The sequence below is a fragment of the Panthera pardus genome, unplaced genomic scaffold (genome assembly GCF_024362965.1).
Source record: "Panthera pardus isolate Hobbes unplaced genomic scaffold, ASM2436296v1 HiC_scaffold_24, whole genome shotgun sequence".
Classification (NCBI taxonomy): domain Eukaryota; kingdom Metazoa; phylum Chordata; class Mammalia; order Carnivora; family Felidae; genus Panthera; species Panthera pardus.
In genome coordinates, this window is record NW_026526810.1 from 78,253,100 (window position 1) to 78,277,995 (window position 24,896).

Consider the following 24,896-nt stretch of genomic DNA (forward strand, 5'->3'; position numbering starts at 1 on the left):
TGGGTGCTAGAGGTGAGTGTGAAGGTAAATGATCCAGAAAGGGGGTGGGAGGGCATTAATTATCAAGTATTACAGTACAATGTGATAAGAATGTGGGGATGTGAACAAAGTGCAGGGGAAATATTCTGTAGGGAGAAGGAGGTTACTCTTGGGCTTTCACTCTCAAAGTCCTGTGAGAAAGTACCTAGCTTCTCTGCCTCTTAAAAACTTAGTCACTTCTTGATCTCTGTGTCCAACATCCCAACTTCTCTGGGGAGGCCCCCAAAACTGGCATCTTTCCGGCAAGTTGTGGAGTTCTGACAGGTTTAGCTACCTGGGGGAGAACTGAAATGGAGGTTTCATAGTCCTCCCCTTTCTCAGCACAGAGCAGACAAAGATGGCAGCTGCCTGCTTCACCCTGAGGAAACAACATACTATCAGACAACCAATGGGTCAAAAAAGAAAGTAGAAAATAACTTGAGACAAATATAAATGAAAAGACTATATAGATAAAAGGAAAAGACAAAACTTACGGGACGTAGTAAAAGAATACTCAGAGGTAACTCCATAGTGATAAACATCTACATTAAAAGAGAAAATCTAGGGGTGCTGGGTGGCTCAGTCGGTTGAGCTTCCAACTTTGGCTCGGGTCCTAATATCATGGTTTGTGAGTTCGAACCCCGCTTTGGGCTCTGTGCTGACAGCTCAGAGCCTGGAGCTGCTTCAGATTCTGTCTGTCTCTCTCTGCCCCTAACCCACTCATGTTCTGTCTCTGTCTCTCTCTCTCTCCCCCTCAAAATAAATAAACATTAAAAAAAGATCTCAAATAAACAACCTAATTTTACAGCTCAAGGAGCTAGAAAAAAGAAGAAAAAATTCAGTCCAAAATTAGCAGAAGGAAAGTAATAATAAAGATTAGAGCAGGGATAAATAGAAACTAGAAAAAAAAAGGAAAAAAAATGAAATTGAGTTCATTTTTTGAAAATATAAAAGTGGCAAACCCTCAGCAAGACTAATAAAGTTAAAATGAGAAGAATTGATGTTTTGAGATGGCAGCGTAGAAGGACACTGGGCTCACCTCGTCCTGCTGATTGCTTAGATTCCACCCACATCTGCCTAAATAACCCAGAAAACCACCAGCAGACTAGCAGAACGGACACTCCGGAGCCAAGCCAAGCCAAGAGGCCCGCAGAAGAGGGTAGGAAGGGCAGAGAGGCGGTAAGTGCTACACGGACTGGCGGGAGGGAGCCGGGCGGCGGAGGGGCAGCCTGCCCGGCAAGGCAGAGCCCCGGAATTCTGGCTTGCAAAAGAGGAGGGGATAGACTGCATGAGTTCTGACAGCCAGCGGGACTTAACATCTGGAATTTTAAAAGTCAACAGCTCTGCTCACGGATTGCAGGGAGGGCTAGAGGACACCTGGAGGGAGAGTTCTTGAGCCCCAGAAGGACAGAGCTTGGTGGGGGAACAAAGTCGCTGGCAAGCGCCATTTCTCTCTCCCATCCCCTAGCTGAAATTCCAAAGGGAACCAGTTCCCATCACCGAACTTGCCAGCACCGTGCGAATGCCCAACGCTGTGCTTCTCTGGGTCCATCCCTCCGGTGGGCCTGCCTCCCTCCCGGTGCTGCAGGGCCCCTCCTGCAGGGGGCCACTGATGGCAAAGCGAGCTAAGCTTGCCTCTCCCACCCCTGTGCACCTTGTTGATCTACCCCATCTAATATGCCCTTGGCCAGACCCATCGAAGCAGTACCACAAGCCTGGCAGTGTGCAAGCAGCCCAGACAGGGGACACACCACGCCACAGTGAGTCCTGCTCCTGGGAGAGGGGAAGATAAGGTACACACCAGTCTGACTGTGGCCCCAGTGGTGGCCAGGGGGCAGCCATCGGGTCTGACTGTGGCCCCGCCCACCAACACAAGTTTCTCCCTACAGCACAGGGGAAGTGCCCTGCCGTTTGGAGCTACCTCCGGGACTACCCAAAATGACCAAACGGAAGAATTCTCCTCAAAAGAAACTCCAGGAAGCAGTGACAGCTAACGAATTGATCAAAACTGATTTACGCAATAGAACAAGAATTTAGAATAATAGTCATAAAATTAATTGCTGGGCTTTAAAAAAGCATTGAGGACAGCAGAGAATCTATTGCTACAGAGATCAAGGGACTAAAAAATAGTCATGAGGAACTAAAAAAATGCTATAAATGAGGTGCAAAATAAAATGGAGGCGGCCATAGCACGTATTGAAGAGGCAGAGGAGAGAATAGGTGAATTAGAAGATAAAATTATGGAAAAAGAGGAAGCTGAGGAAAAGAGAGATAAAAAAATCCAGGAGTATGAGGGGAGAATTAGAGAACTAGGTGAAGCAATCAAGCAGAACAATATCCGTATCATAGGAATTCCAGAAGAAGAAGAGAGAAAGAAAGGGGCTGAAGGTGTACTTGAACAAATCATAGCTGAGAACTTCCCTGATCTGGGGAAGGAAACAGGCATTGAAATCCAAGAGGCACAGAGAACTCCCTTCAGATGTAACTTGAATCGATCTTCTGCATGACATATCATAGTGAAACTGGAAAAATACAAGGATAAAGAGAGAATTCTGAAAGCACCTAGGGATAAACAGGCCCCAACTTACAAAGATAGACACATGATGGTACTAGCAGACCCATCTACTGAAACTTGGCAGGCCAGAAAGGAATGGCAGGAAATCTTCAATGTGATGAACAGAAAAAATATGCAGCCCAGAATCCTTTATCCAGCAACTCTGTCATTCAGAATAGAATGAGAGATAAAGGTTTTCCCAAACAAACAAAAACTGAAGGAATTCATCACCACTAAATCATCCCTACAAGAGAGGCTAAGGGGGATTTTGTGAGTAAAATGTTACAAGGACCACAAAGTACCAGAGACATCACTACAAGCATGAAACCTACAGACATCACAGTGACTCTAAACCCATATCTTTCAATAATAACACTGAATGTAAATGGACTAAATGCTCCAACCAAAAGACACAGGGTATCAGAATGGATAAAAAAAAAACAAGACCCATCTATTTGCTGTCTACAAGAGACTCATTTTAGACCTGAGGACACCTTCAGATTGAAAGTGAGGGGATGGAGAACTATCTATCATGCTACTGGAAGTCAAATGAAAGCTGGAGTAGCCATACTTATATCAGACAAACTAGACTTTAAATTAAAGGTTGTAACAAGAGATGAAGAAGGGCATTATATAATAATTACAGGGTCTATCCATCAAGAAGAGCTAACAATTACAAATGTCTACGCACCGAATACAGGAGCCCCCAAATATATAAAACAATTAATCACAGACATAAGCAACCTTATTGATAAGAATGTGGTAATTGCAGGGGACTTTAATACTCCAATTACAACAATGGATAGATCATCTAGACACAGAATCAATAAAGAAACAAGGGCCCTGAATGATACATTGTATCAGATGGACTTGATAGATATATTTAGAACTCTGCATCCCAAAGCAACAGAATATACTTGCTTCTCGAGTGCACATGGAAAATTCTCCAAGATAGATCACATACTGGGTCACAAAACAGCCCTTCATAAGTATAAAAGAATTGAGATCATACCATGCACACTTTCAGACCACAATGCTATGAAACTTGAAATCAACCACAGGAAAAAGTCTGGAAAACGTCCAAAAGCATGGAAGTTAAATAACACCCTACTAGAGAATGAATGGGTCAACCAGGCAATTAGAGAAGAAATTAAACAATACATGGAAACAAATGAAAATGAAAACATAACAATCCAAATGTTTTGGGATGCAGCAAAGGCAGTCCTGAGAGGAAAATACATTGCAATCCAGGCCTATCTCAAGAAACAAGAAAAATCCCAAATACAAAATCTAACAGCACACCTAAAGGAAATAGAAGCAGAACAGCAAAGATACCCCTACCCCAGCAGAAGAAGAGAAATAATAAAGATCAGGACAGAAATAAACAATATAGAATCTAAAAAACCTGTAGAGCAGATCAATGAAACCAAGAGTTGGTTTTTTGAGAAAAATAAACAAAATTGATAAACCTCTAGCCAGGCTTCTCAAAAAGAAAAGGGAGATGACCCAAATAGATAAAATCATGAATGAAAATGGAATTATTACAACCAATCTCTCACAAATACAAGCAATTATCAGGGAATACTATGAAAAATTATATGCCAACAAACTGGACAACCTGGAAGAAATGGACAAATTCCTAAGCACCCACACACTTCCAAAACTCAAACAGGAAGAAACAGAAAATTTGAACAGACCCATAACCAGCAAAGAAATTGAGTCAGTTATCAAAAATCTCCCAACAAATAAGAGTCCAGGACCAGAAGGCTTCCCTGGGGAATTCTACCAGATATTTAAAGCAGAGATAATACCTATCCTTCTCAAGCTATTCCAAAAAATAGAAAGGGAAGGAAAACTTCCAGACTCATTCTATGAAGCCAGCATTACTTTGATTCCCAAACCAGACAGAAACCCAGCAAAAAAAGGGAACTATAGGCCAATATCTCTGATGAATATGAATGCAAAAATTCTCAACAAGATACTAGCAAATTGAATTCAACAGCATACAAAAAGAATTATTCACCAGGATCAAGTGGGATTCATTCCTGGGCTTCAGGGCTGGTTCAATGTTCAGAAATCAATCAATGTGATAGATCACATTAATAAAAGAAAAGATAGGAACCATATGATCCTGTCAATCTATGCAGAAAAAGCATTTGACAAAATTTAATAAAAACCCTCAAGAAATTAGGGATAGAAGGAACATAAACATCATAAAAGCCATTTATGAAAAGCCCACAGCTAATATCATCCTCAAAGGGGAAAAACTGAGAGCTTTCCCCCTGAGATCAGGAGCACAACAGGGATGTCCACTCTCACCGCTGTTGTTTAACATAGTGTTGGAAATGCTAGCATCAGCAATCAGACAACAAAAGGAAATCAAACGCATCAAAACTGGCAAAGATGAAGTCAAGCTTTCACTTTTTTTAGATGACATGATATTATACATGGAAATCTTGACAGACTCCACCAAAAGTCTGCTAGAACTGATACATGAATTCAGCAAAGTCACAGGATACGAAATCAATGTGTAGAAATCAGTTACATTCTTATACACTAATAATGAAGCAACAGAAAGACAAAGAAAGAAACTGATCCCATTCACAATTGCACCAAGAAGCATAAAATACCTAGGAATAAACCTAACCAAAAGATGTAAAAGATCCGTATGCTGAAAACTATAGAAAGCTTATGAAGGAAATTAAAGAAGATACAAAGAAATGAAAAAACATTCCATGCTCATGGATTGGAAGAATAAATATTGTTAAAATGTCAATACTACCCAAAGCAATCTACACATTCAATGCAATCCCAATCAAAATTGTACCAGCATTCTTCTCGAAGCTAGAACAAGCAATCCTAAAATTTGTATGGAAGCACAAAAGACCCTGAATAGCCAAAGTAATGTTGAAGAAGAAGACCAAAGTGGGAGACATCACAATCCCAGACTTTAGCCTCTACTACAAAGCTGTAATCATCAAGACAGCATGGTATTGGCACAAAAACAGACACATAGACAAATGGAATAGAATAGAGACTCCAGAATTGGACCCACAAAAGTATGGCCAACTAATCTTTGACAAAGAAGGAAAGAGCATCCAATGGAAAAAAGACAGTCTCTTTAACAAATGGTGCTGGGAGAACTGGACAGCAACATGCAGAAGAATGAAACTAGACCACTTTCTTACACCATTCACAAAAATAAACTCAAAATGGATGAAGGACATGAATGTGAGACAGGAAACCATCAAAACCCTAGAGGAGAAAGCGGGAAAAAAACCTCTCTGACCTCAGCCGCAGCAATTTCTTACTTGACACATCTCCAAAGGCAAGGGAATTAAAAGCAAAAATGAACTATTGGGACTTCATGAAGATAAAAAGCTTCTGCACTGCAAAAGAAACAATCAACAAAACTAAAAGGCAACTGACAGAATGGGAAAAGATATTTGCAAATGACATATCAGACAAAGGGCTAGAATCCAAAATCTATAAAGACCTCACCAAACTCCATACCCGAAAAACAAATAATCCAGTGAAGAAATAGGCAGAAGACATAAATAGACACTTCTCTAAAGAAGACATCCAGATGGTCAACAGGCACATGAAAAGATGCTCATTGTCTCTCCTCATAAGGGAAATACAAATCAAAACCACACTGAGATATCACCTCATGCCAGTCAGAGTGGCTAAAATGTACAAATTAGGAGACTATAGATGCTGGAGAGGATGTGGAGAAACGGGACCTTTCTTGCACTGTTGGTGGGAATGCAAACTGGTGCAGCTGCTCTGGAAAACAGTGTGGAGGTTCCTCAAAAAATTAAAAATAGGTCTACCCTATGACCTAGCAATAGCACTGCTAGGAATTTACTCAAGGGATACAGGAGTGGTGATGCATGGGGCACTTGTCCCCAATGTTTATAGCAGCACTTTCAACAATAGCCAAATTACGGAAAGAGCCTAAATGTCCATCAATTGATGAATGGATAAAGAAGTTGTGGTTTATATATACAATGGAATACTACTTGGCAATGAGAAAGAATGAAATATAGCCTTTTGTAGCAACATGGATGGAACTGGAGAGTATGCTAAGTGAATTAAACCATACAGAGAAAGACAGATACCATATGTTTTCACTCTTATGTGGATCTGAGAAACTTGACAGAAGACCATGGGGGAGGGGAAGGGGAAAAAAAGAGAGGGAGGGAGGCAAACCATAAGAGACTCTTAAAGACAGAATAAACTGAGGGCTGATGGGGGTGGGAGGGAGGGGAAAGTGGGTGATGGGCATTGAGGAGGGCACATGTTGGGATGAGTACTGGGTGTTGTATGGAAACCAATTTGACAGTAAATTTCATATTAAAATAAACAAATAAGAATCAAAATCAGAAATGAAAAAAGAGACATTATAACGGACATCACAGAACTAAAAAGGATGAAAGACTACTATGAATGATTATATGCCAAGAAACTGGACAACCTAGAAGTAGTAGATATATTCCTAGAAACAACCTTCCAAGACTAAATCATGAAGAAATAGAAAGTATGAACAAACCTATAACTAGTATGGAGATTTAATCAGCAATCAAGAACCTGAAGACAAAGGAAAGCCCAGGACCAGATGGTTTCACATTGTTTCTACCAAACTTATAAAGAATTAATACCAATGCTTCTCGAATTCTTTCAAAAAATCAAAAAGTAAAGAACACTTCCAATTCATTTTGTGATACTAGCGTAACCCTTATATCAAAGCTAAAGATACCACAAGGAAAAATAAAAAACTACAGGCCGAGATTCCCGATAAACACAGATTTAAAATCCTCAATAAAATACTAGCAAATTGAATTCAACAGCACATTAAAAGGATCATACACTGTGATAAACTGGGATTTATCTCTGGAATGCAAAGATTTTTCAACACACCAAAATCAATTAATGTGATACAGCACATTAACAGAATAAAGGATAAAAAAATAACATGATATTCTCAATCGATGCAGAAAACACATTTGACAAAATTCAACCTGCTTTCATGATCAACACCCTCAGAAGGTAAGGAACATAAGGCAAATCCCTCAACATAATAAACTCCATACATGTAAAGCCCACAGCTAATATCACACTTTACTGTTGAAAAACTGAAAGCTTTTCCTTTAAGATTAGTAACAAGGCAAAGATGCCTGCTCTCATCACTTCTATTCAACATAGTAATGAAGTCCTAATCAGAGAAATTAGGCAAGAAAAATAAACAAAAAACATCCAAATCAAAAGTAAAACTGTCCCTGTTACAAACAACATGGACTTATATATAGGGAAAAACCTAAAGATTCCATAAAAAAATTAGAATAAACAAATTCAGTAAAGTTACAGGATACAAAATCAACATACAGAAATCACTCATGTTTCTATACACTACACACAAACTATCTAAAAAGAAATTAGGAAAACATTCCCATTTCGATCGGATAAAATGAATAAAATACTTAGGAATAAACTCAACTAAGGAGGTGAAAGTCTTAAATACTGAAAACTATAAAACGTCAAAAAAATTAAAGGCAACACAAATGAAGGCATTTCATGTTCATGGATTAGAATAGTTAATATTGTTTAAATTTCCACAATACCGAAAGTGATCTAAAGATTCAATGCAATCTCTATAAAACTCCAATGGCAGTTTTCATAGAAATAGGAAAAAATTCTACAACTGAGTATACCCAAGTCCATCCTAAGAAAGAAGAACAAAGCTGGAGGCATTATAATTCCTAATTTCAAAGCATATCATAAAGGTATAGTACAAAACATTATGGCACAGGCATACAGACAGACATATAGTCCAGTGGGACAGACCAGAGAGACCAGAAATAAATCCAAGCATATATGACCAGCTAATCTTCAACAAGAGTGTCAAGAATACACAATGGGGAAAGAGCAGTCTTCGACAAATGGTGCTGGTAAAACTGGAAATCCACATGCAAATGAATGAAATTGAAACTACATATTATGCCCCCCCCACACACAAATTAAAGACTTAAATATGGGACCTGAAACCATACAACTCCTAGAAGAAAACATGAGTAAAGCTTCATGACATTGATGTTAGCAATGATTTGACACCAAAAGCACAGGCAACAAAAGTAAGGACAGACAAGTGGGATTATGTCAAACTAAAAAGCTTCTGAACAGCAAAGGAAACGAAAGAGCAAAAAGGCAACCTACAGGATGGGAGAAAATATTTGCAAATCATGTATCTATAAAGGGGTTGATATATAAAATATAAACTATATAAGGAACTTTTATAACTCAGTACCAAGAAAGCTAATAGCCTGATTTTAAAATGGGCAAAAGACTTGCATAGACATTCTTTCAAAGAAGACATACATATGGCCAATAGGTATATAAAGAAATGCTCAGTCACTAATTATCTGGGAAATGTAGATCAAAACCACAAGATATCATTTCACATCTGTCAGGATGATTATTTTCAAAAAAATAAAAGTACGTGTTAGCAAGGATGGGGAGAAATTGGAATCCTCATACACTGTTGGTGGGGGGTTTTAAATGGTGTAGCCACTCTGGAAAACAGTATAGAGTTCCTCCAAAATTAACAATAGAACTACGATATGATCTAACAAGCCCACTTCTGGGTATTTATCCAAAAGAATTGAAATGAGGACCTCAAAGTGATATTAGCACTCTTATGTTCATTGCCATACTATTCACAATAACCAAGATATGGAAACAACCTAAACATCCAATGACAGAACAGATAAAGAAAATGTGGCATATTTATACAATGAAATACCATTTGCCTTTAAAATGAAGGAAACTGTGATATGTGACAACATGGATGAAAGTTGAGGACACTATGTTAAGTAAAGTGAGCCAGTCACAGAAAAGACAATTACTTCATGATTCCACTTATATGAGGTACCTAAAATAGTCAAATTAGTAGAATTAAAGAATGGAATGGTGGTTGCCAGGGCTTGGGGGCAGGGAAATGGGGAGTCACTAATCAAGTTCAGTTAAGCAAGATGAATAAGCTCTAGAGATCTGCTTTACAACATCATACCCATAGTCGACAATAATGTATTGTGCACTTAAAAATATGTTGAGGGTAGATCTCACGTTAAGTGTTTTTATCATAATATAATGAAAATTAAAAAAAAAAACTTGAGGGAAAAATATGTCACTTAGCCCAAGTAAAATATTTAGGATGGATCATACCTTAATTATGTAAATGGATATTAATGTTGATGAAAAATCTATCTTGTTTTTAAAAATTTCCAACTTACTTCTATAATTTGTTCCAACTGTCATCAATCAGGAAACTTCCTGTGTTCCTAACCCACATTCCTCACGCATAAGCCTAAACTATTTTACTCTAATTTTTTGCTCAATTGCAAGGGTAATCAACTGTCACCATTCTTGATGTAATTCATCATGATTTAAAAACTGTTATTGAAATAACGTTTTCTTCCTCATGCTTAAAAACACAGTTCCTTTGAAATATTTATTTGTAAGTAGTATACATTATTTCCCCATCTACAGATGAGTTTTATTCTTTTCTCCTAAGTATGTTCCAATTTTTCTTATAAAATATGGTACTTTAAACTGGAGCTAAGTAGCCTGAAATGTTAATGTGTATTACATGCATTGACCTTATTTGTGATAGCAATACAAAATCCAATATTCATAGTTTAAAAAAATGATTTAATTCCCCTGCAAACATTTTAAGACTGATGTTAACATTTCACTTCTCAAATGAGACAACTGAGACAGAGGAAAGGTATAACTTGCCAGAGAGACATGGCTAATGAGTAAGTACCAGAAATGGGAATTGATATCAGGTCTCTTAGTGGAACTCTGGCAATTTCCATAACACTGCAATTTGGTGTCAGTGCAGAGCTGAAGAGATGTGTTTTCCAGTCCCTCTTTTGGAAGATCAATGAGTTTCCCTGACAGGACATGTTATTTATAGACTCTCCACAGCTTAACAAGAAACATTAATAAGTGATCCCAAAACATTGGTGGTCATGATGTTCCATAACCTTTAAGAATTCAACAAAAGTTACCACGTCATTGGAAATGAGATCATATGACTCAAAATAGTTAACAATCAACATACTACATATTTGTGACTAACTTAACCATCTAATCCAAACATTATATCCACAGCTAAGGACAGTATTAGTAATTTAAGGCAATGGCACTTAAGAAGTTAATATGCAGAAAGGCAAAATGTCTTGATCAAAAGAAGCATGTGCCTCTCTTTTTACCTTCCCTGGCATGGGCTTTGATGCTTTGCTTCATGACTGGCCAGCTGGCTGCTAGCTTGATAAACAGAACCTTTGCCCATCTCACAGGCCTTTGTGATTAGGGTCTGGCATCTTTAAGAAGACATTCCACACAGAGACATGCCAGAAGGAGGGGGTAAGCAAGATGGGGGAAGCAAGATCTGTTAGCTAGTGAGGACGAGGGGTGGTGAGGGAGACTGGCCAGGAAGCCTGCTGCTACCCATAAGGCAAGGTTTAACAGAGTGTAGCAATGGGCGAACAGCATGAATATACACCTTAAAGTCTAGTCTTAGAATCTTCCTACGACCTCATGACAGCCCAAATTAAATTTCCTTTGCTCCCCACAGTTCACTCATTCCTTCTGTCATCACACTGCATCTGAGATCCTCTCTGACTAGCTTTGACCTAACTTGAATTCAGTACACCCTGGATACTTAGTCCAGGTGTCTTAGTCTTTTTTTTTTTTTTAATTTTTTTTTTAACGTTTTATTTATTTTTGAGACAGAGACAGAGCATGAACGGGGGAGGGGCAGAGAGAAAGGGAGACACAGAATCGGAAGCAGGCTCCAGGCTCTGAGCCATCAGCCCAGAGCCCGACGCGGGGCTCGAACTCATGGACCGCGAGATCGTGACCTGAGCTGAAGTCGGCCGCTTAACTGACTGAGCCACCCAGGCGCCCCAGATAGTCTTTAATAAACACACTTAGAGAAACATTCTCCATTCAGGATGGGCCTTGGTTGATGCTAGATTGGATTTACTGTTCCTTGTCAAAAGTTGCTAAAATAGGTTTGCCATTTGAAAAATTAAAATTATAGTTGAGAAGTGACTGAAAGAAGTTGCTGTAAATTGCTTTAAGACAATTAAAGACAATATAGTGGTCCTACAAAGAGTCACATGATTTTCAGGGTATCACAAATTGCTGTTTTTTTTTTTAGTAATTATTTTTTAGAGAGAGAGAGCACGTGAGTGCACAGGTGGAGGAGGGGCAGAGAGAGAGGGGGACAGAGGATCTGGACGCAGGCTCGAACTCACGAACCACGAGATCATGACCTGAGCCGAAGTCGGACACTCAACCAACTGAGCCACCCAGGTGCCCCACAAATTACTTCTTGATAGAACTCTTACTCTGCTTTCTCTTCCCGCTAGTAGGTAAATAAATTGATGGGGAGAATGTTAGGACCATAGCAGCGTGATTCAAAAAGAATGGAACATTTTAATAAATCTATTAGTAGTTAGATTATATACAAACATGTGGTCAAAACCAATTTTAATGGGCTCCCTCAGTTACTTCCATAATTTTACAATGGTCAGTCTGTGCTAACAACACACATTCTATACTTTAATTCATTTTATCCCCTTTGTGGCATACCACCATCAATCGTTAAAGGGGTAGTTGTGACACCATCTCCTCAAGCCTGCCAAAAAAGAGGTGATACAAACAGGAATTTCATGTGGATTCTCACATGAAGAAACTGCAGACAACCTGGTCTAGTAATACATTTTTGAAAGTTAATTTCCTTTTGAATCATCCTGTACACTTTGATTTTAGAAAGTTACTTGAATAAGTCTTCCATGTTATCCTGATTAATAAGATACTGAATGGAGGGAGGAGAGATGAAAAGTACAGCTGGAGATCCCTCAGCTGTGAAAGATGTGTCCATAAGACAGCCTGATGAGGGGCTGGATGAACCTGGGTCAAGATGTGAAAGGCCTGCCCTTGGATCTGCTGATTACACAGGTTGGGAGGGGAAGCTAGAATGACAGATGAGGCCCTCAATATTAAAATTTATCATCACAAGCACTGGACTGAACCCACAGGATTACTTTTAAGCACAGTGAATACAAACTGTACAAGTTCAAGGGGAGACTTGACTTGACTGCAGTTCACATACTCTGGGGATTTTAACTGACCATAGTTTTATACATATCAACATCTTGATGCAAAACCAACACCCATTCTCTGTCCCTTCCACTCCAACAAAAATTTCTCAAGAATTTATTTCTGGGGGCGCCTGGGTGGCTTGGTCAGTTAAGCGTCCGACTTCGGCTCAGGTCATGATCTCACAGTCCGTGAGTTCGAGCCCCGCGTCGGGCTCTGTGCTGACAGCTCAGAGCCTGGAGCCTGTTTCAGATTCTGTGTTTCCCTCTCTCTCTGCCCCTCCCCTGTTCATGCTCTGTCTCTCTCTGTCTCAAAGATAAATAAACGTTAAAAAAAATTAAAAAAAAAAAGAATTTATTTCTGTACAATCTTTGGCTGCATTAAGAAGATGTGGTACACACCCACACGTGTGCACGCACACACACACATCACTACTTGGTGATGAAAAAGAATGAAATCTTCCCATTTGCAACAATGTGGACAGAACTAGAGTGTATTATGCTAGGCAAAATACGTCAGAGAAAGACAGCTTTCATATGATTTCACTCATATGTGGAATATGAGAAACACAACAGATGAAGATAGGGGAAGGGAAGGCAAAATAAGAGGAAAAACAGAGAGGGAGGCAAACCATAAGGGCTCTTAAATACAGGGAACAAACTGAGGGTTGCTGGAGGGGCTAAAGGGCTGAGGGGTATTAAGGAGGGCACTTCTTGGGATGAGCACTGGGTGTCATATGTAAGAGATGAATCACTGGGTTCTACTCCTGAAGCCAAGACTACACTGTATGTTAACTAGTTTCAATTTATTTTTTTAATGTTTATTTTTGAGAGAGAGAGAGAGAGAGAGAGAGACAGAGTGCTGGCAGGGGAGTGGCAAATAGAGAAAAGGGAGACAGAATCTGAAGCAGGCTCCAGGCTCTGAGCTGTCAGCACAGAGCCCAACATGGGGCTCAAACTCACAAACCATGAGATCACGACCTGAGCCAAAGTCAAGACTCTTAACCAACTGAGCCACCCAGGCGCCCCCAACTACCTTGAACTTAAATGAAAAAACAAAACAAAACAAAAAAAAAAACAACATGTGTTCAGATCACAGGAAGGGTTGAGACTACTGTACTCTGAACTGATCCTCTGATAACTGTAGTATTATGTTCAGTTTTGACACTGACATTGATAAATCTGATGCATCTATAGTGGGGGACACAGACCATAGAGAGGACCAAAACTCATGTCACTTGACGAGGAGCTGAGGAAATGTGGACATCCTCCAAAGAAGAAAAAACTCAAAGGCTCACCTATCCATACCTTTGAAGAAGTTGGATACAACAATTACAAGTATGGACTCTCGTGTCAGATGGCCTGGGTTCAATCTTTGGCAGATTTAGCAGAGATGGGCACCAAACCCTGACGTTCTCTGGGAAGAGTCCTGCAAAGCCTCTCAAATGAAAGGACTGTGCTATGTCATATTCATTTTGTACGTACACCAGGCCTGCCACATCTTTGGTGTTTAATAAATGTTTTCTTTCTCCTCCCTACAGACGTCATACGCAAAGAACTAAGGTCTCAGAAGCAAATTACAAAGGCGGTACAGAGGCACACTGGTTAAGCACCTGGTAGCAACTGCAAGGCAAATAACAGTGGCTCAGCGCTGCCTGCCCCGCAGCTGGCAATGGTCATCATGAAAATAATGTGGGGAGCTGAAATCGGTAGTTGCCTCCTAGTAACTGAACAAGGAGGCAGCCTGAGTGAGAACAAATTGCCTTTTATCTTTTTTTTTATGAAGAAATTTGCATTTTAGTTATTGTTAGTTTCAGTGGGACCACGTCAACTCAGAGTCAAGTCGGCTTGCAGTCTATCTTTTATCTTCTCTAACGTTGGCTCTCTTCTGTTGTTTTGTTTATAAACTTTGACAAAAGCATTGTTTGCCTGATGTCATGTATCATGCTGTTTTGCCCTGAAATGAAAATACCTGCTATTAAAGCTTAATTAAAAAATACAGTTGTTTCCACTTCACAGCTATCAGAATAATCTATTACAGTGTTTGTTTTCTCTTTATGTGAGATAATTTGGGGGAAATGCTAGCTCCTCACTCCACAGAAGGTCACTAACTAAAAAGAGATGGTTTAATTGATAAGCATTCTTTAAGGAATGTAGAGTATTCCCAAGATCCTATCCTTGCAGGGCTCTGGGCTTTGGAATGAAATCAAAGTCTTGTTAAAAGCTCAGCATCTAAATGTAGCCATTCAGAAAATAGCCATGAAAATTCCTTTTTTCCCCGAGCTAGCTCTTCCTTAAAGTGTTGTGAAATGTAAAATAATTTTAAATGTCTTACCCACTTAGTTCAAATTATAAAACACATACAATGTCAAAATGGGTTAGGGTTTAAGCATAACAGTTATCACTTGATTATTTCATACACATGTATATATATACCTACACACACACACACACATCCTCTCCTTAAATACCTCTCTTTAAATATTGACATGGGTGGGTAATACAGTCTAAGAGTCAATTGTATCGCTGAGTATTATCGTATGAAATGCAGGAAAATATTAATATATTTCCTTGGGAACTCAGTAAGATTTTTCCATTTTGGTGTGCTCTGTTTATTCCTTACCTCAATAAAGGTGCTGACCCCAAGGAAAACTAACAAACCAGGTTTCCAAAACAAAATTCTAAAAGGTTGAGAGGTCAGAGAAAGGACACACTGAGATGCTTTGATATGGAGGTAGGCATATGATCAAGAAGAAGGCTTGGAACCAACTTTATTTCATGAGACTCTACTTCTGGACTGCTTCTATAAACGACGCTTTCCCACGCCCATTTAGTACTACTTATGTAATATGTTTGTTCGACATATACCCTGAGTTAAACCATGTAAGAGGAGTCAAGTGATTTCTACATACCTAAAACATTGTGGGCCAGATGCCCTCTGCAGCCTGCATGGCCTCCATTCCCCTCGGGTTCACCATATACCAGCTTATCCTCATTCTTCGTCTTATCCCTGGTTCCCCAAGCCTCTTTTTGCTTCAGGGCAGTCACATATCCTCTTCTCTCTGACTAAATATCTGGTCTCTGCTCATCCTCTTCATCTTGGCCAATCCTCACCCTTGAGCCTCAGCCTAAACATCGTTTTTGAAGGAAGGCCTTTCCTATCTCCTTGCCCTGCCCTGCCATTGGTCTAGATTGGGATCCTGGTTTCTAAATTCCCACAGCTTGATAGTTGCCTTCCATGGCACTCATCATGACTATCACTATCCAGTTCCATGTGCCATGACGTCTTTATTATCGGTCTCCTCTCATAGAATGCGAAGCCTACTAAGGCAGGGTCAGCGCTGACACTTAGCAAGATGGCGCCCGGGACATCACATGTGTGCCATGAACGTTCTTGGAATGAATGAACAGAAGGAACCCACTGAGAACCTAAAGCTACTTGTACCACATTTCCATCCACTTGGGTGGTGCCTGCCTGGAAATTTTTGACTTAAAGTTTATTTAAGAAAGTGTCTGAATCCTTGCCCCCTTCTCTCTGCCCTCCCCCATGTCTTCCTTCTCCCCAGCACACATACCCCAGGGAGTCTGTGAAAACTGCCAATGAAAGATACTGCTTTTTACCACAGAATCTTGTCACATATCCTGGAATTTTATAGATAACATATACTTGTAGTTTTACCCCAGTGGTTACCAGAAAGGAGAGTTGTTCTTAATGAAACTTTAATGCTCTTGCCCTTCCCATTACCGGATGATTGGTAAGACTAATGATGGAGTAAGAGAGAATCAGAAAAATAAATGGCCATAAATTAAATCCTACCATGATCTAATTCTACTGAGATTCTTCTTTCCAAAATACAAACAGCTCTGTCTAAGCTCTCCACTTGAACCCAAAGGTGCATTTTTCATTCAGCTTAGCGCACACCTTAGGGAAGGATATAGCTTTAAATCACGAAACTAACACACTTCCACATTTCTTCTGATAAACTGAGGTGCGTCTGGCACCACCCTCAGACTTTCTACAGAATTTACAAAACAAAGAAAACATTAAAAATCAAAAGAAAAAGAAAAACATTTGCATTTCCAAAAGGCAATCTTTTATAAATATTACTTTAAGAGAAAATAAAATATGTTTGACTTAATGCTGTCTGTAGTAAAATGACCATAGGGACAGGTCTAAATGGTTTATTAAGTAAGAAAAATTGAACATATGAAAAATTGTTCTCTCCCAGAATATTTCTAACCCACACATGTAATTTATATCATGGCAAAATTCAACACAAAAGGTCTATTGTTTTTGGCAAAATAACTTGCAAACATGCTTAATTAGGATGCAAACTGAAAGCACATTTTAATACTGTTGACAGCCACGAGCTTTCGACAGTGATTTCCACTATTATTATTATTATTTTACTTATGGAAACATTCGAAAAGCAGTAAATATGAAACTAGAGGACAGTTATTAAAGAGATATAATATTTTAATCTTAGGATTCTCATTTCTGTGTCAACATCACAAATAATATGCTTGAACATCCCCACCTTGCAGTAGGGATGAAAGAAATTATTTTTGCAATGAAAGCTTACTCCCATGGATATTTGAAAAAGATGTCAGCATTTAAGTTAATCAATACCTGCTTCCAGTGGGCTTTACTTTGAGAAGTGATGCCTCTTTCTGGAGAGAAGGGATAATTCTTTATACTGACATTCCATTCCATTTACTGCAAGATGTAAATGAATGCCTCCATTAAATGAATTCCATGGTCAGTTAATATCCAAAGAAGTCTTTTCTCTATTGTATATTCTTACCCACCATAGGAACAGTTAGATCCTAAAAATAAATCTAAAATATTATAACCCAGGGCACCATTTTCAAACTGCGAATGCCCAGTTGTTCCAAGGCTGTGACTTATATAATTCTTTGTTTCTATAGATTACAGACTAAGGATATAAAAAGGGAGGACCAGGTTACAGGACTGAATGAGACAGAAGAGGAATTTGGTTATATTATCTGGATATTCTAGCTCTTTCACATATTTAAATTTCAGTGATCATTTGTAACTTGTAATTTATGTATGACAAAATACAAGGTAAAAGGTAGAGATGGGGCACCTGAGTGGCTCAGTCAGTTGAGCGTCTGACTTCGGCTCAGGTCATGATCTTGTGCTTCGTGAGTTCCAGCCCCACATCGGGCTCACTGCTATTAGGCAGTCACCGTTGAGCCCGCTTTGGGTCCTCTGTCCCCCTCTCTCTGCCCCTCCCCTGGTTGTGCTCTCCCCAAAATAAATAAGTGTTTTTTTTTTTTTTTTTTTTTAAAAAGTAGACTTAAAGCATTGCATGGTATAGTGGAAAGAGTTCCGGTCTCTGGTTCTCTCCCTCCCCCTTGCTGTATAACCTCAGATAAATTACTTCAGTAACTTTCTGCCCTGGGCCATAACTTCTCATTTGGTTTTCTTATCTCAAAATGACAGTTACTTATCTGAAAATGACAGTTATCTGTGATAACTTGAAAAATAAATCTAATAGAGGTCACCAGTCTGAAGGGTTAAACACTTCAGGGGTGGATATGTGACCTGAGTTCTCTAGGCTCGCTGTTTAAAGATCTTATTTTACCTCTATACACAGCCTTAGAGTTGAATAAAATGTGAAGAAGCTAACTAGCTATTCTATTTTATGAGACTCTATTGAACTTTTCACTGATTTGTTTCTTGTTATAAAATTAATACATGCTTATTGCAGAGGCTTTCAACAGCTCAGAATGGTATACAGAAAAAAGTACTTCCCTTCACTGCTGCTTTCTCTCTATCACACACACACACACCACTTCTCGTTTCCACTCCCCAGAGATCATTATAAACAGTTTCTTTTAAAATAAAATACTTTGAAAATGGAAAACGCTGTAAGACAATTTATGGATTTAAAAAAATACATTAAAGAAAAATCTCAAATTATTTCATGCCAGTCAGGATTGGTGAAATCTCAAATTCCCTCGGAACAACAGAATGACCAATTGCTGGGTAAGGCAACTGAAATAATAATCCTGTAAACAAATCATCCAAAGTGTATGGCTAGAGACAGCCCACAGCAAAGATGGAATAAAGCCTTCAAGGAACACCACCTCCTCCTCATGGTTAACAACTTGATGACGTTCTTCAACATGTTTTAATGATTATCATACCTTCCCCTTCACAAAGGATTGATTTATTATGGTTTAAATTTAAAGAATACTGGTTTTCCAGTTTTGAATCAGGCTTAGATTACAGAACACATAAAATCAATGACTTTGTTCTAGACAAGAAAAGACCGCAGTGTTCATTTAAGTGCAAAAGGAACAGTCCTGGGGAAACATTCTTCATGGGGTTCTACGTGCTGTTTCCACCACCCGCTTCACCACCTCTCTCCTTCCCTGATTGCTGTCATCAGCACCACCACACCTAACTTTTCCAATGCTCCTTAAAATTCACAAACAATTTCACATACCACTTATCTTAATCTTCCAAATAATGTCGGGTAGAAAGAACCATCTTAGCTTTTCAATACACAATAAAATACACACACACACACACACACACACACACACACACACACACAATATAAAAAACCTGAAGCTCAGAGCAGCAAGGTGATTGGCTCAAGATCTTTCACCCAGTAAAGGGACACTTGCCCAGGTTTATGACGACTTCAAAGTGTGTATCTCCAACTCAGATCTCTCCTCTGCAGCTCCAGGACCCACATCCAATCTCCGACTCAACATCTGCACTTTCATTCTGGGGGTAGTTAAATTCAGTTTCCAGGCTGAGCCCATGATATTCTCCCATTAACTTGCTTCTCTTTCAGTGGTTTTCTTTCTCAGTAAATGGCACCATCATCCTTTCAGTTGCTTAAGCCAAAAACTTAGGCATCATCTCTCTCCACCACCCCTTTTCTCAACATGCATACATGGACTCCATTAGATTTTGCCTTCTGAAGATTTCTCAAAAATGTCCATTTCTCCTTGTCTCCACCATGAACAACACAGTCCAAGGCCCCAGCATCTCACTTTGAAATCATTTTCATGTTATACCCTGCATTTCCCTCACCACCTCCATTCCATGCATTCTCCACTTGATAGCCACCGTGATTCGGTAATTCCTCGACTTAAAATCTTTGGTTTGCTTCCTAATGCTCTTCAGATAACGGGAAGAATCCCTAGTGTGGCCTATAAGAGCCGGTATGATCTGACCGCTGCAAACTGGCAAGATAAATGAGTGCTTTCCATAGTTTCAAGATATCATGCTGTATTTTTAAATAATGAGTATTTAAGTTCTGTGTTTATATAATGCATAATATTTAATAACATAAGTGCATTGATTAATTTTAGAGTGACATTCACACTTGTGGATTTTAAGCACTAAGATATGACCACATATAAATCTTCGTGAATTCTTTCTTAAATATAACCAAATTCATTTTATAATACTATATTAATTAAAATACATGCCCAAATATGTGTAATAAAATATATAATAATCATATAATTTATTTCATTGTGTGTGATTTCTATCTGTTTCAAGCCTTTGGATAGCTGAAGAGATGGACATGTCTCCCATGTTGTATGGATTACTCATCTCAGAGTCTAAAAAACAGAGTCAACTTCATGTGATTGTGTCTTGTGCAGTTACCCAGGGCCTACACATAGAAGAGCCTGGTTTCACTGCCTTACTATTTGGTCTGGAAATTCTTAATAATTTTTGAACAAGGGTCCTATATTTTCATTTTGTCCAAGGAACCACAAGTTGTTTAGTCCATTCCTGCTAAAAAGAACCTCAATGTATTAAGAGTTGAACTCTCTTGTATCATTCAAGACCAAAGTATTTATTGCATTCTATTTCTGGATTTCTTCACAGAAGGAGGACTCTGAGGACCACTGGAGTCAGAATTGTCAATCAATGGGGGAAGGGTGTTTATATACTGTGGTCAATCACAGACTTCAGGCCAACAAAACATAAGCTTCTACTCAACAAATGAGGTTTCCAGGGGTGCCTGGGTGGCTCAGTTGGTTAAGCGTCTGACTTTGGAACTCAGGTCATGATCTCGTGGTGCATGGGTTCAAGCCCTGTGTCAGGCTCTGTGCTGATAGCTCAGAGCCTGGATTCTGTCTCCCTCTCTCTCTGCTCCTCCTCTGCTCATGCTCTGTGTTTCTCTCTCAAAAATAAATAAACACTGAAAAATTTCTAAATAAATAAATAAATAAATAAATAAATAAATAAATAAATAAGATTTCCAAATACAATAAAATGTGGTGAACAACTTTGGCTAGTGAAAGAGGTAATACCAACGGATGGCTAATGTGGAACATCCCCTGGATTCAGCTGCTACTTAAGTCTTGTCCTAGAATATGGGCAATAGCTGGGCAAAGGTAGGTATAATCAACTTTACTAAAGAGTCTAGTGGTAGCAACATTAGAAATATTTTTATGATTTATAAAAGTCCATCTGTACTTTGTACTAAGCAAAATAAAAAAGTGAACCCCTGTGGGAAATTTTCTGCATGTGGAAAATGTGTCCCCAGCGGGTGCTTCCAGGATTGCAATCTTTGATGCAAGCAAGCAATATAATGGTGGGGGAAAATTGTGCTGTAATGGCTGAAAAGATGCTAGGTTTAAAGCACATCATGTGCTACTTTCATCTTGTAGAAGTTAAAAAGCTGCTAGCATCTGTAAATTATCATTAAATATATATTTATTAAATATATATATTACATATATATTTATTAAATATATATATCATTAAATATATATATATACATATATAATTATTATTATTTTGCATGAAAGTGAATGATCCTTAAAGAGTTGGTTTACTGCTTACCCTAATTAACGTAGGTGAATTTAAAAATGAGTATCTATGTAAAATTTAAATTTTAGGCTGATAATTTTTCCCCAGAGCTCAAAATTTATGTAGAATATGAAAATTTCAACTTTCTTGAGAAGGTTACGCTTCTGAGATAAAAATTACATGATAACACAGTTTCTAGAAGTTCCCATTTGTGATAAATGGGAAGCATTCAGATGTAATGGTGCATACTTCAAGAAGAATTGTGGTGTCAGAATTGGTTTCAAGTCTCTACTTGGCTATTAACTACTTAACAATTTACTTGATTTTTCTTTTTTAAAAATTTTTTGAATGTTTATTTTTGAGAGAGAGAGACAGAATGTGAGTGGGGGAGGGGCAGAGAGCGAGGAAGACACAGAATGTGAAGCAGGCTCCAGGCTCTGAGCTGTCAGCACAGAGCCTGATGAGGGGCTTGAACTCACAAACCGTGAGATCATGACCTGAGCCGTGGTTGCCCAACCAACTGAGCCACCCAGGCGCCCTGAGTTTTCTAAGCCTCAGTTTCCTAAATAAGAATAACAACAGCCCAGGAATAAGGCTACTGCGAGGATCAAATTAGATATAAGTGTTTAGCACAGTGACTAGGACATGACGAACACTCTCCAAATGTAGCTGTCATCACTGATGACATTTTTCTCCAGGATTTTAATCTATTAAATAGTTACCTTATTGACAGGAACAATGTTTTTGACGTTGTAGTAGAAGCCAAAATAAACCATGTTGAAAACCCCATGACGTCCCAAAGTTGCTGTAAATCCTTTGTTGAGGCCCTGGAGTCCCAAGCCTTCCTTCTTAATGATGTGTCTTGCATAACTCATAGTGGATGGTTGCTGTAGGAGAGAGGAGGAAAGCCAGAAAGATCATCTTTGAGACCGTGAAATAGAGTAAATTACCATTTTAGCTTCCCTTCAAGCCAAAACTATTAGGGACGATTTTTGTCTCCAACATGCATAATCATGCCTAGATCCATGCTTTTAAAATTAGGAAGCCCAAAAAGTAAACAAAATTGCATGCATACAGGTCTGAAAGGGAAGATTTCTGGCAAAAACCAAAAAGCAAAAAACCCACATCTTTGTTGGAATTAGTGAAACTAAGGTCATGTAATACCTATCATCACTACCTACATGTAAATAGCTGTATCCAATTCTGGATTATCCAAAGTAATGGAGGGGATTAGCCATACAGATAAACTGGTAATCCGTAACTGTGCATAATCTAAAAGGAATTTATATTTGGTTCTTGAATCCAGCATATTTACTTTTCTAATTATGTTTTTCTAAAGTGAATGTTACAATTAATCTTGACTCCAGTGGCTCAATAGTTTAAAGTGGCACCAGGTTAGAAATCGGGCATGGATAAATTGCAGTTGTTTGTAGACTTCCTCAAGAGGATGCGCAATCAGTGTGTATCATTCACTGTGATAAATGATGAGTCAGTGGTGCTGGGAGTAGTGGGTTACCTTTAATTTACTTCCTTCCACTCTTCCGATAGATTACCCGACCCTAAAATACCCTGACTGCTGAATTCCAGTCTATTGCTACTTTTGGAACATGCTACAGAGCTCACTGCAGCTTGCCCTGAGGTTTATAATTCATTACAATACAATAACAGTTCATGTGGGTTTTTTTAAAAAAGTTGAATGATTGCTTCCTTTTGGAGGTACAGTACCAAGGGTATCTCTCCATATATATATATGTTTATTTTTGAGAGAGAGAGAGAGAGAGAGAGAGAGCATGAGCAGGGGAGGGGCAGAGAGAGAGGGAGACACAGAATCTGAAGCAGGCTCCAGGCTCTGAGCTGTCAGCACAGAGCCCGACACAGGGCTCAAACTCACTAGCTGTGAGATCATGACCTGAGCTGAAGTTGGACGCTCAACAGACTGAGCCACCCAGGCGCCCCGCTCCTTGTTATATTTTGAATGAATAGTAAAGAGGGGGAAATGTTCAGTATTTAATTTTTTTTCCCCCATGAGGCAAGCACTGATGTGACATTTGTTTTTTTTTCTCCAACATGCATAACCTGGAGCAGGTCGCTGGAGTGTTCATGGCAGTCTGATGTGCTTTCTAAGCGTTTTCTTATCATGTGCAATTAAGGTTGTATCAGAACAGAGAAGAACAAACCCAATCAAGGTTTTTCATCCACCTTGTATTTATAGCTATGTAATTAGCATGAGATACTTAATTGAGCTTGTTTATATAGTAAATCCTGTAGGTTTTGCTGATGTTTTAAAAACTCCTAACTACAATACTACACTCGACTTCATCTTTTCATTTCGTACAATAAATTGTATTAAGCTTAAGGAAACCCTTTTTTGCAACATGAAAAAAAACACATGAGAATGCATCTTAAAAATAATAAGCAAACATTTCATATAGGAAAACCAAAAATTCTCAGACGGTTAAAGTTCACTCTCTGTCCTACAAAATGGGACTTTTTTAATTTGTGTTCTGGCACACTGTCTATCAACACAAATTATTTATTTTGGTTTTCAAAACAGACTTGAGGACAAGTTGAGCAGAAATTCATTTCTGTTGGAAAGACTCTGGAAATGCTGGGCAAACCACCTAAGCTCTGCTCTCCTGCTCTGAGGAAGGCAGCCAGGGGGCACATTTTGAACTTCAGTGCCTGGTTGCATCTGAACTCTAGTTGTGAATCATTAGGTAAATCAGGGAGTAGCACAGTAGATAGAAATAATGGGTTGGAGCTAGACAGCTCCAGGTTTGAGTCTCAGCAATTCCACTTGCTAGCTTGGGCAAGGATTTTATCTGCTCTTATTTATCCTCACTTTACTCATCTGTAAAATAAGAATAAAAATAGAATCATAGAAGAGCATCTTTCTCATCGCATTGCTGTGATGACAATAAATAAGTCAATGCATTTTTCCTATATAAGCATTCACTACATATTAGCTGTTAATAATGGTAATTATGCTGTCAATAAAAATAGTTGTAATAATGAAACAACAGGTAATTTCTTTGTTGGCTGGAGGCAATGATACTAAAAAAACAGAGGCTGATTTGAGAGAGAAGAAGGGCATGCATAACTAGCCTCGTCCTTTTCCTTCCTTCTGGCTGCCCTTTCCTTTTCCCAGAGCCCTGGACCCTTGTGATTTGTCACAGGAAATGCATCCAGAATGCAATAGGAAAAGGTCTACTTCCTCTGAGGCCTAACAAAATCTAGCCTTTGGGCTGGAGATCTTGTCCAGGGATCTTGCTCACCCCAGGGACTTTCCTCTCTAGAGCAGTGGATCCTATAAAATGGCCTCTTCCCTATCCTTCAAAGTTAA

General features: G+C 38.9%; 1 protein-coding gene across 3 annotated transcripts in view; it reads right to left on the reverse strand.

The window, feature by feature from the left end:
- Window positions 1-24,896, reverse strand: part of SLC25A21 (solute carrier family 25 member 21) — a 481,816-nt gene that overhangs the window by 13,017 nt on the left and 443,903 nt on the right. For all 3 annotated transcript variants that reach the window (XM_053889363.1, XM_019426114.2, XM_019426115.2), the window contains exon 7: window positions 22,276-22,440. In XM_053889363.1, the coding sequence (XP_053745338.1) occupies window positions 22,276-22,440 (165 nt within the window). The remainder of the gene's footprint in view (window positions 1-22,275; window positions 22,441-24,896) is intronic.